The sequence below is a fragment of the Aphis gossypii genome, unplaced genomic scaffold (genome assembly GCF_020184175.1).
Source record: "Aphis gossypii isolate Hap1 unplaced genomic scaffold, ASM2018417v2 Contig00971, whole genome shotgun sequence".
Classification (NCBI taxonomy): Eukaryota; Metazoa; Arthropoda; class Insecta; order Hemiptera; family Aphididae; genus Aphis; species Aphis gossypii.
In genome coordinates this window covers 13,962-34,681 of record NW_026083389.1, presented here as the reverse complement: position 1 = coordinate 34,681, position 20,720 = coordinate 13,962, and the positions used below count along the sequence as shown (strand labels likewise).

General features: G+C 25.6%; 1 protein-coding gene across 1 annotated transcript; it reads left to right on the top strand.

Moving 5' to 3' along the window:
- Positions 1-6,176: 6,176 nt before the first annotated feature.
- On the top strand, positions 6,177-20,124 carry LOC126555646 (uncharacterized). The gene is made up of 6 exons (XM_050210547.1): positions 6,177-6,820; positions 15,701-17,596; positions 17,656-17,841; positions 18,145-18,252; positions 19,065-19,298; positions 19,970-20,124. The coding sequence occupies exons 2-6, from the start codon at positions 16,483-16,485 to the stop codon at positions 20,122-20,124; spliced, it is 1,797 nt and encodes a 598-aa protein (XP_050066504.1). The 5' UTR covers positions 6,177-6,820; positions 15,701-16,482.
- The last annotated feature ends 596 nt before the right edge of the window (positions 20,125-20,720 follow it).

Sequence of the window (20,720 nt, the reverse complement as noted above, 5' to 3'; positions counted from 1 at the left end):
CAATTTTAGATTATTACATATATTGTTAAGAAAAAATTCTATACAAATTTTAAAAAAGTTCTCGCTATCCGCAAACTATTTTTATATTATTATTGATTATAATTGCATAAGTACATATCTCTAAAAGTAAATTTAAAAATAATTTTTAACTTTCCCTTCATACTTAATAATTTTTTTTTTTGTGTGTTTTAATGAAACCAAAACGTTTACGCTCGTCACTTGAGAAAATTTTCTTCAATATACGCATTGATTTATTATGTTATGTTGTGTTAAAGTAAACGGATGTGAACTTCCTGATTTTCACTATAGTGTAGACGGAATTGTCAAGTGAAATGGTAATTAAAAAGTAACTATTCCAAACGACATAAATTACAATCGCATGTTCCACAATTATTTGGGCAATAAATTTCCGAAAAAAACAACTGTTACAGCTTATATTTAAAAAAAAAAACTAATGAAACATGAATTATTTTCTGTGCTTGTTATTTAGTTTGGAATAAACGGTCTATTTGCATAAGCTACAATTGACGTTTGTTATTCCTTTATTGTTCTGAAGCCGTTCTATGTGTATAAATTAAACGGATCAACAATAACACACAATCTATAATTTCAAGTGCTGTCACTCAATCCGAAAAAAACCAACAAAACATATTTACGAGTAACACAGAATTTCAAATATTTCTATTGCGTTTGTATTATATAATATATAGGAAATACAGGTAAAATGTCATACAGTATAATACAACTATGGGCAATATAGACATAAAGTACAAATAATATTATTCATGTAAGTTAATATATATTATTACATCGTACAGTGCATTGTCTCATGTCTGTATTCTGTGAGTTGTTTAACAAATCGAACAAATTGAAAACCTACAAGTACAACATTAAGATTAAAACGATTCATTTACTTGCAATGTGAATGCTGAATGCTTTTAATAAATGCACTGACAACAGAAGTTTAATCGTTGTATAAATGTTGAGGATGCTACCGCATAATCAGCAATTACTATGAGTTGTCTCCGTCTTACATCTTAACAAGTTTGGATTCACCCAAAATAATTTTTGGTTTTACCCTATGGCTGCAGATGATATTTTCAATATACCGGTAATTACTGGCATTCTATATATTTATGGTATTTAAGAATATCGGTTGATTGAAATATGTCTGTTCTTGCTATAATAGAGGGTATCGGTTCGTATGTTATTCGGAGAATTTATTTTTGATGTAGTATTTAAACCACACACGACATAAATGATCCGAAGTTCTACTTTGTTAATTATATGGTGGTTCACGATTACAAATATTTTAATCTAACTAGAACCTCATTTATTCTAAATATTTTTTTAATTTTGTAAAACTCTCTATCCCATGATATTAAAATATAACCTGTGACTTTTTGTTAAACAAAAATTTCAAAGAATTTCATTTTTTTAAATTAAAATTAAATTTTTCTGAGTTGGAAAGGGCGTCCTCATTTGGGCGAACGACACAACATTTACTCGAGTAAAACTATAGAATATATATTATATAGAACATATAACATAGGTACAAAATAGGTATATAATTTGAACAAATTTATCAAATTTAGATCAAATAAAAGTAACTGCAGTACCTATATGTAAAAATAAAAGTAAATATTATAAACTTAAACTCAAAACCAATTGAAATTATATGTTAAACTTTATTTGTGAAATGATCTGTTGGTTACATATATACAGCTTTATGAGTTCAAAAAAAAATATTACTTTTAAGTATAACAATTTTGTTTTATAAAATAACAATAAAAAAAATTATGATAATTATACTCAGCTAATCTTAAATCTTAGATTGTTATGATGTAATTCTAAAAATGGGAGGGAAAAATGTATTAAACATGTCAAGTGTTCATAGAACTTTCAGTCAAATGATAAATATAAGCTCACCCAAACAAGGTATTAAACATATTAGGTGTCTAAATAAATTTAGTTCAAATAATAAGTATAAATTCTTAGTTAGGTTTGTAATTTTAAGTCATTCGTCTAAATGAATACCACCTAGCTGTTGGGAAAACTATATTATAGATTAACCGAAAATACTGAATATAAAGAAACAGCATTTTAGGTTGGTAATTAACGAGATCCCTACGATATTTTTGATTACCGGAAATATCATATAACCGGTAATATTGTTGATACACCGATATCCAAATTTGAAATACCGTCAGATTTAACAGGCCATCGTAGTACGTCTGTAGTCTGTGAATTACGGCAGCGTCTTAAAAATCACAATTATTCCATAGGGCATATACCTAATAATCTAAAAAATTAGCCTTATTTGCGCAATTCTCATCCTCCCACCCACCAACCCATTATCACGCTGCTCGTAGTGCCGGAAAGAATCACGTCCGCGTGATATACATATTATATTTGGATATTAGGTACCGTATTATATGTATTGTATTATCGATAGCTATTATATTATGTGTTATATAGGTAAGTAGCGACATATGGCCAATCTCGCAAGCGGGGATATCTCGAATTTCTCAGTGACAAACGGAGATTTGCATAGGTAATAATATAATATAGGTACATAATATTAAAATATGTTAAATTATAACAATCGACATCCGGCCGATGCAGACTGAACGTGCGTGCAACGAGGTGCAGAAAAATATTTACCATGTTTTTATAACAAGCGGTTAACATAGTGGGCCGTTCAGTAAACTCCGATGTACCTATTAGTGGTGGGGAGGCGTGAAGGTGCGAGTTGACATTTTTGCGGGTGGTAAACTACAGCCGCGGCCGTGACGAATTCGATGAATATAATATACACAAATTTATGTTTACATAATATTATATGTATACGTTTTATGTATACTGCAAAATGTCTGGCAAACATCTATGTGGTAGGGAGTTTTAAGATGAAAGTCTATGTTTGTAAGCTATTATATATATGCTATATGCATATAATACTCAGCGGCGATAAACTCAAGGTGACCCTAGGAGGCAGTGGCCCCCTTAGAGATAGAAATTATGTTGATCATGTAATCTAATGGTTTTAGTACTAAACACTAAAGTAAATTTATTTAAAACAATATTGCATTGTATAACATAGTTAAAAATAAACTTTTTGAGCCTTCGTATAAGCAAACTTGCCTTGATTTGATTTCCTCTAAATTTAATTGCCATACCCGCTTATTTTCAAAGGAAATAATATTAATAAACCACTCAAATGTTCTGCCATCATAATTCACCAAATAATTTTTTTATCATTTTCAGTTTCGAGAATGATCGTTTTGCTACCACAAACATAATAACTAAAAATAGTAATATCGAGAATAATATAAATGTAGTGCATGTATCATTCCAACGGGGTATTTTAATAATGTTTAATTAATGAAATTCTTATAAATTCTTTTTATTGTTTTGGTTTGATCAATACAACATCTTTAACGATAGTTTCTACAGAAAAATATATTGGATATACTTTTTTTAGTATTTCTACTGGCTCGTATAGTTTCGAATAAATACCACTGCAGTAAGATTTATTATTTTCAAATTTTAAATTTTTTCAAACTATTTTTGACATGCTTATTTACAAAATTAAAAAGAGTTTTTAGATCTAAAAACTCTTTTTAATTATTTTTTGAATTAGGTCGACCTAAGCCTAAATACACTACTGTTTATACTGAAAGATAGGACCACTATCACTTATTATATAATATGTTATTTCCATATTATTCTTGTGTTTTTTTTTTTTTGATATTTTAATTTTAAAGTAAGTTATGCCAGTTATGGTGTACAACATTACATACAAATTTAAAAATTCTCATAACTTACTTCAAAATTAAAGTATTGAAAAACATTTCCACCAAACACAAAAATATTATATCGTTCAGTAATAGGTAAATTCACTCTAATATTAAAACTAATGATGCTAAATGAGAACGTAAATTTCCTATATTACAAATTTGTTGGACGGAGACAACAAATTACAAAAGGCGTCGAACCAACCTAAAATATTACGGAATATAACCGTTATGATAGCTTATGTTATTGCACGACTTTTGATTTTTGATGTATGTATTTGCATGTAAAATCTCGAATCGTAACGACACTACTCGATGGACGATCTCTATAGCATGGCAAACGAAGTGCTGCACAATAGAAACCAGAAAACCGATAACAGTAACCCCATGACGAGAACATGAGTCGGGGAGAGCATCAGCGCGATTTTCGACAGATTAAAATTATTTCAACACATATTTATTTTTTACCCTATTGTACACACCTTAAAAAAAATTGTTATCGGTCAATCGCCGCAAATATGCTTTAATTATTCGTCAATCGCCGAAAGTAGTTCGCGATGTAATCCTGTTCGCAGGCTCCAAGTATTATTAATTTAAAATAAATATACATTTCGGTAACAATAATTTCAAAAGTCAATAAATTAGTTTAATGTAAAAAAATAAAGTAAAATTTAAGTAAGCATTTTTGTTGGGTACAAGAACTTTAGCAGAAGGAATAACAATTTAATACATTGTGAATGGTATATAAATACAGTGAGTTCCGCTTAATGTGATCACTAGTTTATAGAATCAACCGTTTATTAGAATCAAAAATGAAAATCCCAAACCAAATTGTATGTGTAATGTTGTAAATGCTTTATAGAATCAAACAGTTAATAGAATCAAAATTACCTGCACCAAAGTGATCATATTAAGCGGAACTCACACGTATGTGAAGTTGGCCCACCCATGTAATAGGATTTACTTCAAAGCATCATCAATATTTTGCAAGTAATTTGCAAGAATTTGCAAGCACGTTTTTAGAATTTGCAAGTAAACGGCTTTTGAGTAATTAGAGGGTGGGCCAAATTCACGTAGCCCACCCAAGTAGTCCGAAACGTTTCAAATTTATACCAAAAGATAGCATTTGATTTGCAAGAATTTGCAAGTTCGATTTCAGAATTTGCAAGTCACTCAGGCCCCGCCTGTGAGCTTTTGAACTTGTGAACTTAGCCCACCCGAGTCGTCCGAAACGTTTCAAATTTATACCAAAAGATAGCATTTGATTTGCAAGAATTTGCAAGTTCGATTTCAGAATTTGCAAGTCACTCAGGCCCCGCCTGTGAGCTTTTGAACTTGTGAACTTAGCCCACCCGAGTCGTCCGAAACGTTTCAAATTTATACCAAAAGTAGCATTTGATTTGCAAGAATTTGCAAGTTCGATTTCAGAATTTGCAAGTCACTCAGGCCCCGCCTGTGAGCTTTTGAACTTGTGAACTTAGCCCACCCGAGTAGTCCCATATAGTTTTTATTAAAAATATGGTTTTTTATTCAGAATTTTCAAGTTAATTGATTTCAACAGGATAATATCGATAGACCAATTCAAATATTATAAACCATTTTGTAATTTCTTTTACAAAAAATAAAATAAAACAATAACATTTCAGGTTATCAAATAAAATAATACAAATTATAATAAAAAGTAGGTACCTATGTGTAAAAATAATAATAATATTAATAGTTATATAAAAGTGAATTTCAATAACAAAATTATAATTTTAATATTATTATGAAAAAAAAAAGAATTAAAGTTATATTAATAAAAATAATAATAATTTTAATAGGTATTATATTTGTATTCAGTAATATAATAGCCTTATAATTTATATAATTATAACAAGTTACCGCCTTCATTCAGAATCTTTTTCCGCTTTCTCGTATTCAATAATTTTATGTTATTTTATTAAAATTAACACATCCATTGCTATATACCTTATATTTAGCAGTGCGTTACTGCTTTTTATTTTCATTTTCATTTTTATTTTAATTATTTATTTATTTGTAGATGGCTGGAAAGCTCAATTATAATATTGGTAAGTAATATTATACTAATAACTAATAGGTATAGGTAATTTTGCACACATAGTAAGTTTGGGGACTGTCCGTAATACGTCATAATATTTGCGATCAGAATTTATAATATAATTTTTAAATACGAAATGAAATAAATGAATGTTTTACATAAACATCATTAAATAAAAATATAAATTTATTATCTTGAATATTTATATGTGATTTCCATTGTTTATCATACTATTTGCATTCTATTTTTACCAATATGTACCCTAGCTGCCGAAGACTACAATGCATGTGTTATTTATATCAACTGTGTTTTAAAATGGTTCAATATACATAACAAGTAGATAGACTATATTCATTCTGGAACAATTGGATTTTTATACATTTAAAAAACGTCTTAAAATTAGCTTAAAAATTAGCTTATTTTAACATTTTTTCCTTCCAAATTTCATTACTTTTTGTATACAAATTTCATTGATATTTTACTTTTATATAAAATTACATACATTTCTCGATATAAATTTATATAAATAAATTGCAAACAAACAACACCAATTTCCGTTTTTTTTAAATATGTACAATATACATAAATTATATATATATAATATATATATATATATAAATTGCTTTTGTTTTCAAAAATTATATAGCTTGTTTACAGCACGACTTTAACTATTTCGTTTATAGAATAGTGTCATTATTTCGTAATATCAAGCTTATGACGTCATTTTTATAGTATTTTCTGGAATCTTCTAGATTAGTACCCCGTAATATTGTGTCATGTTTTTCGAGGTTATAAATATAACCCACCGCTGAGTTTTTACTCATTTGCGGGTATACTGTAGTCGTCCTCAGTCGTCCAAAGTACTATAACAGCGAATTGATACTGAATCTTTAGACAGACATGGTCTCAACTACACCCAACGGATCAATAACAACAATTCAAGAATACGTGGAAGAGAAGTGTGGTAAGTACATACAAAGTATAAAAAATTTTAGAGGTATTAAATTAATTCCAGCAAGAAGTAAAAATCCATGGATTACTCCAGCTATTATTGAATCTATTAAAATTCGGAATAGGTTATTAAAATATAATAATAAATTAGGTAAAATTTATAAATCAAAAATAGTACATTTAATCAAGGTTTCAAGAGAAAATTATTTTAAAAATCAAATCAACATAATAAATAAAAATAATCCAGTTAAGCAATGGAGTTGCTATATTATTTTTTAAAAATTAATAAATATAAAAATGATGCCAAAATTAATTGTGATAAATTAAATGATCATTTTGTTAATATTGGTAATGATTTGGCCTCTAAAATACCTTTTTCCAAAATTAAATCTGAATCTAATATTAATCCAAATTCTATTTTCTTTGAACCAATTTGTGCTAGGAAATAAAATTAAGAATTAGCTCATTAAAAAATAGAACATCACCAGGTTGGGATAATATAGATGTAAAAAGTTTAAAAGATAATCAAGATTCAATAGCCACATCAATGTCAGAATTATTTAATTTATTTATTAATACAAAATATTTTCCTAAACAATTAAAACATGCAATAATAACGCCTATATACAAAAACAATGGATTACCAAAAGATGACGTAAATAATTATCGTCCAATTTCTTTAATTTCAAATATATCAAAAATTTTCGAAAAATGTATCTATTCAAGAATAATTAATTTCCTAGAAAAAAATAAATTACTTTCTAATTCACAATTTGGTTTCAGAGAATGTAGAAATACAGAAAAAGCAATTTTAAAATTAACATCACTAATTCAAACAGAAAAAAAATACAAAATGACAATTTTCTTTGATTTAAAAAAGGCATTTGATACAGTAGACCATAATATACTTATAAGGAAGTTGGATAATTTAGGTATAAGAGGAGATATGTTGGAATTATTAAAATCATATCTAAATAATAGAACATGTTGTACAAAAATCAAAAATAAATTGTCTGAAACTAAAATTATTAATTGTGGAGTACCCCAAGGGACCTCCCTAGGTCCTTTGTTATTTAATATTTATATTAATAGTTTAGCTAAAATTAAAATCAATGGTGAATTAGTACTATTTGCAGATGATACAGCGTTAGTTATCGAAGCTGATAATCATGTTGATTTATATAAAAAAGCTAATGAAGATTTAATTAATGTCATAAATTGGCTTGTTGAGAATAAATTGTCTATAAATATTACTAAAACACAATACATTGATTTTTCTGAAGAGTATTCAAATAAAAATTTAATTATTCATGACTTTATGTGTACAAATGTTAATAAATGTAATTGTCCTGAATTAGAAAATGTAGATGAATATAAGTATTTAGGATGTATAATTGATAAAAAACTAACATTTACCACCCAAGTTAATGAAATAATTAACAAAATAAGTAATAAAAAAAGTTATCAATATTCTATATTTTAAATGAAAAAAGTTTTAAGAAATCAGTATACTCAGCTTTAATTCAATCTCACTTACAGTATGCAATATATATCTGGGGAGTAGAAGACAAAGTAAATAAACTTCAAGATATAGTAAATAATATAATTACAAAATTCAAAATTGAAGGCGTTGATTCTGTAAAAGACCTACTATTAAATAGAATAAAAATAAAAAAAGAATATTATAACTTGCATTATCTGATTCAACAATATTATGAAATATTTAAATACTAAAATTACTCACTTAATAAATCCTGATTTTAATTTCTTACATAACTTACATTTTGCAGACAACCTTTTCCTATTATGCCTAGATTTTATTATTAGTGGATTAACATTATCTGTTTTTGTCTACACTTAAAACAATATAGTTTATTCATTTATAAGTAATAAAATAATAATTTATATCGTGGCACTACTATCACATATTATATAATGGTAATACTATTACTCTATTACTCTATGTAATGATACTACTATCAAAGATTATGATAAGGTTATAATAATGATAACTGTAATTCTTCTTCATAAATTGTACCTTCTACATCTTTAATTTTGTAATAATTAACATTTGACTTAAAAACTTTTTCAACTGTAAAATTTCCTTAGACCAATTTGTTCTCAATTTATTTCTATATACATCAACTATTGATGATAATCTAACTCTATCATTTATCTCAAATTTAGGTATAGAATTACTAATATCATAATTATAAACACTATTAAGTAAATTATTCTCATTATTCATATTAACTTTAACAGGTTTCATCTTTATTGTTCTATGGTATGTATTATTATATGTGTAATAATCATTGGCAATTCAGAGATCCATACATTATTTAAATAAAGTACTTTCTTTAATTTATCACCTAATGTCCTATTAAAACGTTCAATTATAGAAGCCTTTTTATCGGTACCTGTACTATACATTGTTATGTTGTGTTTGTTTAGTATTTGCTTTAAATCTTTATTATAAAATTCTTTACCTTTATCAACATGTAAATTTTTCGGTACATCATATTTAAATATTTGTGAAAATGCATTAGCAACTTCCAATCCAGTTTTTGTTTTTAAAGGAACTGACCATACATATTTAGAAAATGTATCAATAACATTAAGAATATATTTAAAACCATTATTAGCTTTATACAATGTCTTATGGTTATCATTAACTTTGATTTCATTATGTTTATTCCTTAAATTATAACTGGGATCACTATTTGTAGACTTTGGTCTATAAAAGCAGTACAAATCAGCTTGCCAAGTATCATTTATACCTCTTTGTATAAAATGTCTTGTTTCAAAATGTTTTCGAGCTGGCTTAAATAATTCATAAACTTCTATAATCTCTGGTGATTTTGAGATATTGTTCTTATTAGTTTTACATTTTCTACATACTGATATTCTCCTATATTTATTATTCTTTTTAATAAATTCAGGAATACCTATGCTTCTAGTTTGAGATTTACATTTTCTGCAATAGTCCATTTATTTAAGATATTATTATTAAATATTTTCTCTAATTGTATTATTGGCAAGATCATAAAAAAATTCTGTACCAGATACTAAACAAATATAGCATATTGTATTAGCAGGTACATCTTCATTGAAATCTGCATGTAAGACAATGCTAGTTTTAGATCCAGAGATCTGTGATGGTTGCCTACTCATATTAATAACAAAAAATGGCCGAGTATCCTTAAATTGCTGTGGAGTTATATACATTAAAGATAAATCTCGATGTAATCTATTATAAACGTTTTTATAATCCATTAACATGTCATAAGCAATATTAAACTTTTCAGTTTTAAAATCTAAATTTAATAATTCTTCTGGATATCTCATGCTATCAATATCCAACCAAATATTTTTCAGATTACAATTATTAAACTGTATTGGATCTTTTAATTGATTATCTAATTTATCTGTCTGAAAAGCTACTATAGCAAACAATGGATTATGAACATTTCTATACATATTTGTTATATCTTTGGTGAGTGTTTTGCCAGTAATACTTCTTTCTTCAATACACTGCCATGATTTAAAAATAAACATATATTCATTTCTTTGAGATAATGAAGTTAATTCATTTATCAATTTAATTTTATTCATGTCATCATAAACTACATATGGAATCCTAATATTAAATTCATCAATAATAATTTTACCAGCACTTGGTAATTCATTCTTATCATTTTTTTCTCTAAATAAAGCATCATCATCTGAATGTCTTAAAAAACTTATTTCAAATCCACCTTTATAAACTGGATATTGTATATCCTTAAAAAATCCTAAACATAAATTTGATAATTTACCAACAGCACTAAAGTAACCACCACCTGTAAATTTTGATTGAAATCCACAATTTATGGTTGGTCCACTAAGGTCTGCAGAATAACTAATAGTACCTTTAATCAAACTACATCTTCCAACATTATCAATGGTGTCTATTATTTTACCATGTTTTTAACTTCAATGCGTGTAAATAAAAATGCAACAAAATTGTCAACTAGTATTATATTCGAACCCTTTGGATAATTAGTACCATCAGCTTGCAAAACACGGCCAGAAATTTGATATTTTGATTTTTTAATATTTAAGAAACTATTTTCTTCTTTTATATTAAAAGTTGTGATTTGATTAACAGAATTAAGATTTGATAAAGACGTGGGTCCATAAATCTTATCCTGCTCACGAATAATATCCTTGTCATACTTACCAAAAATACTTTCCATTTATGAGGAAAATTTTTTAATAATATTTTTTAAAATTACTAATAAAATCTAAACACAAATGACCACACATAGGTGGATCATATAATTTTGAAACTCACCAGTAGTATAAAATAAATTGTCCTTTCCTAAATATTTAACAACTTCTTTTGGTGGATTGCAATCTCCATATGAATCAAAATATATTTTTTTCTTATCATTTTTTACCCAGGCAACCCAATGTGACCCAGGTTGATTAGAATTATTTAAATTTAATATTCCACATTCATTTTTCCAAGGTTTTTTTGGTAACTCATCTTTCATAAAACAACCTCTAAAATTCTTAATATTTTTTCCAAAACTCATTATATCATAATTTGTTAACGGTTTAATTTCTTTTTTTTTAATCCTGAACCAATTTGTAATGTTTTAATATTTTTGATATTGTTTTCTATCTCTTTATTATGCCTTTCAGTTTCTTCTCGTTTCTTTTTCTTGTCATTTACATCTATAAAAGTATTAGCTACTGCACTTGCTCCTCCAGCTAAAGCACTAAGAGCACCTATACCTGCTATAATTAATGGTAAAAAACCACCTACTTTATTTTTAAGCTGTTTATTTGTAATAACTAATCTTACACCTTTTTTATTGTTTTTTGCCTTCCTTAATTTATTTTTTTGCTGATCAGTTAAATCAAATATATTTTTGCCATTTTCAATTTGAGTGTATTTTAATTGAATTGTTACATCAGTATCTTTATTAAAAGCTGTTGAAAGTTTTTTAATTTGTGAATCACTTAGATTTAAATTCATTTAATAAGAAATAATTTTATTAAATTAATCCCATTCCAAAATATCTTTTCACTTTCATTGCATTTGTAGTAACTAATGCTGCAGTTTTTTCACCTAAAGATGCATTTTGATCTGTAAATCTATTCCATGCTTTATTTTCTAAAATTTTATCTCCAATATGTCTTGACTTAATATCCTTATGTTCCTTATAAAAATAATCATGTTCCATAGCAGCTTTATCTAATTCATTTACTGGTTTTTTATTTTTTTCTAAGTCAGTGAATGGCCCAAGATAATTATATCCTGGCCAATGAATTTCTGGCATAAACTTACTATTTAATAAATTATTCATAAGTCCTGACCCTTCCACAACTTTTTCAGGTAAACTCGATACATATGAAATTAAATAGTCAATACCTTGAGGAGTAACAGCTATTTTTTCCAGTTCTTTACTAAAAAAATGTACAACACCAAGTTTTTCATTGTCAAAATTATTATTCCCTGCTTTTTCTTCACTAGCAATAAAATATAATCTTTTTAATAACTCTCTTAAATTATGAATATATTTGTACTCTATTTGATCTTCTGAATATTTTCCCAAACCACCTCCTTCCTTTTCTCCATCTTCAACTTGTAAATCATTTTCTATCTTTTTTGATAATTTATTTTTTTCCTTCTTGGCTATATTTTCAGGTAATCCATAAAATATTCCAGAAATCATTTTCATATATTTATCTCCTTTATTTGATTTAACATGTCCTGTTCCTTTATCATTATTTTGATACATTGAATCAGTTTGAATTAATATATCTTTATAATTCTCAAAATCTGCTTCTGTATAAAAATTAGGGGATGCGTATAAAGGATATACTAATAATCTAAATAATCCTTCTGTTCCCTTATATTTTTCCATTTATAATTAAATTATCATCTTTAAAATTTACTACATCTTTTCCAATCATATATTGTCTTTTTGGAGTATTGTAATATATTCCAAAAACTGAATCATCTATTCTTGGTAAATACTTTGATGTTAATGGACCTAATACTATAGTATTTTTGTACTTGGAGACATATTTTTCTTAATTGGCGATTTAATTCCTAAAGGTGATTTAATTGGTGTTTTTGCATCATTTGTTAACTGTAAAATTTCCGGTCGCTTATATGGAACCAACATTTTTTGGATATCTTCATCAGTTTTTATATTTATTTCTTTAACTTCATTTACAGCATTAACAATATTTTTTAATTCATTTGTTACAGGTCCGAAAGATTTTTCCTTTTCCTCTTCATAATATATATTTTTAAAGCTGCATTTTTGTATATCTTTTTCAATTTATCCTTAAGCCGAATTACTCTATCTGCTTCCTCAATCGTAATTTTACCTCCTCTTTTTTCACTTTCTTATTATCAGCTTTAATCTTGTTTACTTTATCAATCTTGTTTTCAAGATCTTTTCTTATTCTTTCTATATCCATTTAATAAAAATAAAATTTAATTAACGTTCTAAAAACGGTTGTTTATCATTCTATAAACGGGTTTAACGTTCTATAAACGGGTTTATCGTTCTATAAACGGGTCTATCGTTCAGCCTAGATCGTTTACATTCAGACTATCAAATTTATTGTAAATATGATTATTTATTAAATCAATTGATATGAATCCAAATTTTAATTTCCAACAAATTGAACATATAGATTTAAATTCTTCAAACGTCATATCGTTGCTCATAAAATCGCTCCATATTTTCTTAATATAATAATTGGGTTGCTTGAAAATAATCAAAAAGTTAGAATTCGTTCTGATTACTTGTAAATCTAATAAACTATAATTTTGACCTATATAAATACATGAAATATTCTTTGATCTGGATCTTATAAAATATTCTTTAATTTTATCTTGTTTACCTAAAATATAATCGTCAAAAATAGCTAAACTGTCTGGCTCACAATCATCAACAGATATTATACCATCATCAGTAATATGCGCTTCAATTTTATCTATATTATTAAATACTGCTTTCAGTTTTTCATAAATTGGTTGATCAATTGATCTTGCAAAAATATAAAGATTCTTATAATGTATCCAATATTTAAGAATATATTACATAATAAATTAGTTTTTCCTGATCCAGATGAACCTATAATTAAACATCTCATAGGTATTGGAAATATTGATCTTGATCTACTATCATCTAAATGAAATGCTGTAATCTCATAATTATCCATTTAATAAGGAAAACTTATCAAATTTAATTTTCTATTAAAATTTTTCCTATTAAATATTTAAAATAAAATTAAAAAATTAAAAATGTCTGACTCAATTCCTTTAATAACACGATTAAATAAAAAAGGCTATAAGTATGAATATATTAAATTATCAGATTTAAACGTTGATGAAAAGTATAAGGCCAATGATTTTGAAATAATTAACACTAAATTTGGAAACAGAGTTTCTGTAATACTGAATAATAAATATAAACTCATTTTACCAGATAAATATTTAGATATTATTTCTCAATATTTGTACGAAATGAACGATTTTGAAATATTTATTATATATAAAGGTAAAAAAAATCTTAATAATGGACAAACAGTCCATTTGATGGAATTTGAATAAATTTTATTAATATAAATGAAGATAATTAAAATCATAAATGGATCTATTCATTTAGAACATTACATATACAATGAAAATAATGATATGTCTATTGGACTGTATGCTATATCTTTTACTAACTCTTATAACTTAATTAAAATTGAAAATGATTGCCAAATAACAATTAATAACAATGTAACTAACATAAAAAGTGGACAATATACTAAAGGAGAGTTAAACACATTAATCAATCCATTAGTCATATCTTTTGTTGGTAAAAAAGTAAAAATTGAATCTCCTTGCTGTTATAATTTAGACGAAAACTTAAAGAAATATTTAGGTTTTAAGGATCTAAATTTTATAAGAATAAGTAACAAAAGTATGATTTACTATCCTCTAAATGGTGAGCATTATATAAATATAGAGAAAGACTGTGAGTTTACAGTCAAAACAGAAAAATTAGTACTGACTACTTATAAAATGCCTATTGGAATCTATTCAATAAGGGAAATTGAAGACTTATTAAACTGTGACAAAAATACTCGAAATACTAAACTTACAATAGTTAACAAATTTTTAAAGATTTCAACTAACTATGAATATGATTTCGATAGTTATTTATTAAATACCTTGGGAATTCCATTGTTTAATTTTATCACAGACCATACAACTGAGTCCCCATTTAATCGAACTGTTACTGGTACAATTGAACTACAATTTTATACACAAGGTTTTTTAAAAGATATAAATGGTACTATGGAGACTATATATGACCATATTATATTAAGAAAGCGAAATTACACTATTGCTCAATTAAATAAGTTATTACCTTCAAGTATAAAAATACAACTAATAAACAACTATATTTCAATTACATCTAATGGCTATTATTTATTGGATGAAAATTTAAGACTAAGTTTAGGATTCGATGATAAGTGTACTTATACACATACTGGATCGGATATTATACTTGGTCATTATTTTGTAAATAAATTCCTGGAAATACACTGTGATATAATTGAAAAATCCATTTCTAACCATAAAACTGAAAAATATTTGCACAGAGATGATGATGTTTTATGTGTTATTAAATGTGATAATGAAGGCCAATATATACCTAATGATGTAAAATATATTCCTTTAAATGTAATGAATTTTAAAAACATTAAATTATCTATCACTGATCAAGATGGTAATAAAGTAGTATGTGATGAATTTATTGCTTATTTAATCCTAAAAACACTTTAAAACTTCTAACTTTCACAAATTAATATACACTTTATTTCTTAACAGATATTTGTTGATTATTGGACAAAGAAAACACAGGTTTTATCAAGTCTGTATAAGCAAATTTAAGGAATATAAGAATTCAAAAACTAAAAAATAAACCTGATAAATAATAAATAATAAATAATGCACAATCAAATATCAATAAGATATATTAAGAATAAAGGTGTAAATATACATAATCCAAAATGGTTTAAATTTTTTCAAGAACATAATAAATACTCAAACGAAAGTGATAATCAAATAAAGCACTATTTAAGAAATTACAAATTATGCATAAAGAATGGGAAAAATATTATAACTGAGGAACTAAAATTGAAAGAACTGTATAAAATATTAAGCAAGAAAATAAAACAGTCTATATATATTGAAAAAAGATTAGAAATTATTTTCGAACTAACTAATGAGGAAAAAAATTATTGGTTGACTGGTATTCCATTTAAATTCCATGAAGACATAATAGTATTATCCAATAAAAAACAATCCATTAATAAATACAAACCAGTATATTATGAAGATAATTTTAAAAATAGATATACCCAATTCAAAATTAAAAACGAATATGGAGCTAAAGATTTATCAAGTTTTATGGATGATGTAAAGAAACCTGTGCTATCACTTATTAAAAAATGGTTGACAATACATAATGCCTTAAAAGTTAATTTATGTGTTATTGGAAGCTATGAAAAAGATTGTACTATGAAGAGTCCTGAAATAGAATCTAAATACTTACAAACAACAAATTATGAAATTTTTTTAGAATCAAATATGGACGAAATATATAAAATATGAATGATAAAATATTATATGAACATGAACGTGTATCTGATAACTTAGCAGGCTCTAATTGGGTATTACAATCAATTGACATCCTTAATATTGCTATTAATAAATATGATCCTATTAGAGGTAGTACATATATCAGAACCCCAGATAAGATAGCTAATAAGAAATCAACTGTAAATGTAAAAAATGAAGACAATAAATGTTTTTTATGGTCAATTTTAGCTCATTTATACCCACCTGGAAATAATCCACAAAGAGTATACCAATATGAAAAATATAAAAATATATTTAATGAAGTTAAAATCGAATATCCGATGGCAGTTTATAAAATACCTGGATTTGTAGACAATGTAAATAAAAAAAACTTAATTGAAGGAGGTCTATCTATTAATGTATATCATCATGATGAATTTTACAAAATCAATCCATTAACTGTAACCAAAAATGAAAAAAGAGTGCATATTGACTTATTACTATTAAAGAATGAAGATAACACACATTATATTTTAATCAAGAAATTATGGAGTTTAATTAGAAATCAAATTACAAAAGATCATAAAAAAAGATATCTCTGTAGAATGTGCTTAAATAGCTTTCAAACTGAATTAAAACTATCAAATCATAAGAATTATTGTCAATCAAATAAAGTAGCAAGAATTACTTTACCATATAAAAATAAAATTATTAAATTTAAAAATTATAACCATAAAATGAAAGTACCTTTTGTAATTTATGCAGATTTTGAAAGCATTATAGCACAGATAAACTATAAAAAAGAAAAATATAGTACTATTAAAATTCAGAAACATATTGCAATAAGTTTTGTTTACTTTATTGTATACGTCAATAGTGATAATGATTGGAAACAATGCTCTTTAGAATACTTTGGAGAAGATTCTCCGGAAATAATATATAAATATTTAAAACAAGATGCTATACTTGCATCTAAAAAATATTTGAATAAAATTAAGAAAATTAAAGAACTGAATGAAATACAAAAAAAAGAATATGATAATGCAACAATATGCCATATTTGTGAAGAAAAATTATATACTGAAGATAAGGTTCGAGATCATGATCATTTAACGGGGTTATATAGAGGAGCTCTCATAATAGGTGTAATCTAAATTATAAAGTCCCAAAATTTATTCCTGTATTCTTTCATAATTTTTCAGGATATGATTCTCATTTATTAGTCAGAGAATTAGGTAATGATACAGATAATATAGACCTTTTACCAAATAATGAAGACAATTATATTTCATTTTCCAAAAAAATACAGTATTCTACAAAGAATATTGAACTTAGATTTTTAGATTCTTACAAATTTTTATCTAACTCACTTTCAGAATTAGCCAAAAGTATGAAATTATATAATTTTAAAATTTTAAAGAAATGGTTTCAGAAAGAAATACCTGGTAATTTAACTGAATTACAAAAGGTATATTTATTTAGATTATTAACTAAAAAATTAGCTTTTCCATATGATTATATGAATTCTGTAGATAAATATAAAGAAACAAAATTACCTCCAAAAGAATCTTTTTATAACTTACTGAATAATAAACATATTAGTGATGATGAATATCATTATGCTACGGAAATTTGGAAATATTTCAATATAAAAAATTTAAAAGAATTTAATATGTTATATAATATAATAGATGTAATTTTACTAGCTGATATAATGGAGTATTTCAGAGAAAAATCATTAAAAACATATGGACTAGATCCTGCTTGGTATTATACTACTCCAGGATTTGCCTGGGATTGTATGCTTAAGACAACAGGACAAAAAATCGAATTGTTAACTGATATAGATATGTTATTAATGTTCGAAAGAGCCAAAAGGGGGGGTTTATCTCAATGTTCAAACAGATATAGTAAAGCAAATAATAAATATATGGGAAAAAAATTTAATGAAAATAAAGAATCAACATATATACAATATCTAGATGCTAACAATTTATATGGGGATGCAATGTCAAAACATTTACCATATGGTGGGTTTAAGTGGGTAAAACCAATATATTTTAACGCAAACATTATTTTAAAAATGAAAGATAATCAGAAAAAAGGATATTTATTTGAGGTAGATTTAATTTATCCAAAAGAACTCCATACAAAACATAACGATTTACCATACTGTCCTGAAAATATAATAGATAATCAAAAATTACCAAAATTATTTACTACATTATATGATAAAAATAACTATGTTATTCATTACTCAAATCTACAGCAAGCTTTGAGAGCAGGCTTAAGACTAAAAAAAATACATAGAGTTATTGAATTTAGTCAATCTGATTGGATGAAAGTATATATAGATAAAAATACAGAGTTAAGACAGATGGCAACAAATGATTTCGATATAGCATTTTATAAAACAATGAATAATTCAGTATTTGGAAGATCAATGATGGATGTTAGAAAACACGTTAATATAAAATTAATTCAGAAGAAACTAAATATACTAAATATGTCTCAAAAACTAATTTTAAAAAATCTACATTCTTTAGCAAAAATTTAGCTGCTGTTCAAATGAACAAAACAGAAATTATTTTTAATCAACCAATGTATATAGGTGTATGTATTCTTGAAATTTCGAAAGTTGTAATGTATGATTTCTATTATAAATTGAAAGAAAGATATGGAGATAAAATACGTTATAATTATGGAGATACCGATTCATTAATAATTACAGTAAAAACAGAAGACTTATATGAAGATATGAAAGATATGATCAATGAGTATGATACATCTGGTTATGATAAATATAACGTTTATGGAATCCCTCAAGTTAATAAAAAAGTAATAGGTAAATTTAAAGATGAACTAAATGGACGAATTATAGAACAATTTATTGGATTAGCATCGAAATCTTATACAATTAAAGTTTTTACATCTAATATAGAAATAAAAAAAGCTAAAGGAGTAAAAAATGGAATAGTTAAAAATATTATAACACATGATGATTATAAAATATGTCTAGAAAACAATATATGTAAAAATATTAATCAAGCAATGATACAAAGTAAAAAACATGAAATTCATACAGTAAAACAGACTAAAACTGGACTAAACTGGTTTGACGATAAAAGATACTTAATAAAGGGCGAAACAAATACATTAGCCTGGGGACATTTTAGTATAGATAAAGAGAAAGATAATTTTATTAATCACTTAAAAGCTATTAATAAAACTAGGAAAATATAATCTCTTAACATGATGCTTAATATAACATCATAACTCACATAATATTGAATCATTATTAACTATAGTTTTTCTACAGGTTTTTATTAAATTCATCAATTCTCTTAAAACTTTGACATTTTCATAAAAATTAACGATTTTACTATTATCATTAATCATTATCTATAAGAAAAAATTATTTACAAAATTAAAAATAATTCTTTTGTTTTATACAACTAATATACTTTCCAAGTCTAAGTTTCTTCAAAGGTTATCAATACAAGTAAACATCTACAGAGGAATCATCATCTACAAAAAGTCACAAACCACCATTCAAACCAACATCTACAGAAAAGACAGCATTACAATTCAACATCCCAATCCAGCATACACAAGATCTCAATCAAAAATACACAACATCTCAATTCAACATACACAACATCTCAATTTAACATTTTATTTGTAAATATTTAAATTGTAAACAAATGACACTTGAAAGATCTCTGTTGAAAAAATTATTATGTACATAAACTGTCATAGTACTTTGGACGACTGAGGACGACTACAGTATACCCGCAAATGAGTAAAAACTCAGCGGTGGGTTATATTTATAACCTCGAAAAACATGACACAATATTACGGGGTACTAATCTAGAAGATTCCAGAAAATACTATAAAAATGACGTCATAAGCTTGATATTACGAAATAATGACACTATTCTATAAACGAAATAGTTAAAGTCGTGCTGTAAACAAGCTATATAATTTTTGAAAACAAAAGCAATTTATATATATATATATATATATATATATATAATTTATGTATATTGTACATATTTAAAAAAAACGGAAATTGGTGTTGTTTGTTTGCAATTTATTTATATAAATTTATATCGAGAAATGTATGTAATTTTATATAAAAGTAAAATATCAATGAAATTTGTATACAAAAAGTAATGAAATTTGGAAGGAAAAAATGTTAAAATAAGCTAATTTTTAAGCTAATTTTAAGACGTTTTTTAAATGTATAAAAATCCAATTGTTCCAG